The sequence below is a fragment of the Tyto alba genome, unplaced genomic scaffold (genome assembly GCF_018691265.1).
Source record: "Tyto alba isolate M040663 unplaced genomic scaffold, T.alba_DEE_v4.0 Super-Scaffold_23, whole genome shotgun sequence".
NCBI lineage: Eukaryota > Metazoa > Chordata > Aves > Strigiformes > Tytonidae > Tyto > Tyto alba.
Window position 1 is genome coordinate 597,060 of NW_024881297.1, and position 2,048 is coordinate 599,107.

General features: G+C 60.6%; 1 protein-coding gene across 1 annotated transcript; it reads left to right on the forward strand.

The window, feature by feature from the left end:
• On the forward strand, positions 1–1,749 carry STBD1 (starch binding domain 1). Its single transcript, XM_042797156.1, has 2 exons — positions 1–301; positions 456–1,749. The coding sequence occupies exons 1-2, from the start codon at positions 31–33 to the stop codon at positions 1,265–1,267; spliced, it is 1,083 nt and encodes a 360-aa protein (XP_042653090.1). The 5' UTR covers positions 1–30; the 3' UTR covers positions 1,268–1,749.
• The last annotated feature ends 299 nt before the right edge of the window (positions 1,750–2,048 follow it).

A 2,048-nucleotide genomic window follows, 5' to 3' on the forward strand; every position in this document is an offset into this window, starting at 1 on the left:
GGGGGGGGATCCCGCTGCCACCGCCCGGGCATGGCCCGTGACCGCGGCCCGCCGGTCCTGCGGCAGCCCGGAGCCGCGCCGGGCCTGCTCCCCCCCGCCACCGCCACCGCCACCGGGGGCTGGGGCTGGGGCTGGGGCTGGGGCTGGGGCTGGGGCTGGCTGGGAGCGGGGCTGGGGCCGGCGCTGGTGCTGGGGCTGCTGGCCGCCCTCCTCGCCTGGCTCTGCTACGGCGGGGGCGGGCGAGGCGGGGAGGGCGGCGGCGAGGGGCCGCGGCGGGCGAGGGGCGAGGCGGCGGCCACAGGTACCGGGGATTGGGGAAGGGGGGGGGGGGAGTGGGGGGGGGGCAGGCACCCGGTGCTCCGGTGTGTCTGGGTCTGGCCAAGCCTGCCCGTGGGGACGGGATTGCTGCTGGCGCTCAGCTTTTAAACCGTAACGGGTTGAAATGTCGTTTCCAGAGGATGAGGCGGCGAGTGGTGAGGGAGCGCTGCTGGAGGCCGAGCCTGCCGCCCCGTCCGGCCCGCGGAAACCGGGAGAGGATCTGGTGTCTGTACCGAGGGAAGAGCTTAACCACGTCCTGAGTGGCGGAGTTTCAGGAGACCCTCTGGAGAAGGAGCAGCCGCTCCCGAAGCGGGCCGCTGCCTACTCCAGGGAACCTCCAGCCGATATGCCTGGCAGCCGGGCGGGTGACTCGGGACCCCAGGCGGGACAGGCAAGCGATGGGTGGTGCGTGATGAGCTCGGCAGGAGCCTCTGGCGACGTTTGGAAGGACAGAAGCGAGGAGCAGCCGGGTGAGCCGGCCGAGGGTAGGGACTTGGACCACGAAGAGTGGGAAGTTGTTTCTGAGCACCTGGCCTGGGGGGAGGCTGGGAAGAGTGGTGGTGTGGAAGACTCCGACAGCAAGGAATGGGAACAAGGAGACTGCCCCGATGGGGACCTGAGAGCAAAGAGAGTCGTGGCTGTGCCCCCCATGTTTCAGAACATCCACGTGACTTTCCGCGTGCACTACATCACGTGCTCTGATGCTCAGCTGATCGGTGTTACAGGTGACCACGAATGTCTCGGCCAGTGGCACAGCTACGTTCCCCTCAAGTATGACAAAGATGGCTTCTGGTCCGAATCCATTAGTCTGCCAGTAGACACCAAAGTAGAGTGGAAATTTATCTTGGTGGAGAATGGGAAGGTCAGCCGTTGGGAAGAATGCGGTAACAGGACCCTTGTGACTGAACACGATGATCAAATTGTGCATCAGTGGTGGGGATACCATTAGTGGGGTTTTGGAAGCTGCTTATCTAACAGCAAACCTGCTTAGATTTACCACAGAGCCCCTAAACTCTACCCTTTCTTCAGTAGGAGACCTCAAGTGCAGAGCTCTGTAAAGTCTGTCTCAAACCTGGTTAAACTGCATGAGCAGCAGGTCCCTGCCAACCCCCCCCCCCCCCCCCCCCCCCCAGGAAACCCATCAGCAACCTGAAAAGTCAACCGCGGGCGCGTCCTGACGGTGGGCAGGGCAGGCTGGGAAGGCGGGAGCGGCATTCCGAGCAGCTGCCCGTCCAGGTAAAGCTGGACCCTGGATTTGAGTTTGTGTTGCTTCGAGCGGGGCTGTGGGATGCACCTTTGTACCAACGGCTTGGGGCTTTAGAAGTGTTCCAGGAAGCGTGGTTACCTGCACTGTAATAGGCGTGTCAGTGTTTTAACTTATGTCATGTATTGAGTAAACAATAAAGACTTTCAGTCTGACAGTCCATTACAGCTTGGCCAGTGAACTGACTTATTTTAAGAACTTCGATAGAAATGAGTTACTCAACCTGCAAGCGCTAAAGATATTCCTGACACGTGGCTGGCCCTCTTTGGACTAACAAAGGTTTAACCCTGAAGTGCTTCGTTCTCTACTCCCTGCTCTCCAGGAAGCACCTCAGCTCAAGCAGGGGCTTGGCAGGTAAGACCCTTTTAGTCAGATCATCCTGCTGAGAGGAGAGCAAAGGTCAGAAGGGACTGTCTGGGCTTAATGAATTACTTTGTCAGGGTGGGAGCAGGCTTGAAAAAAACCT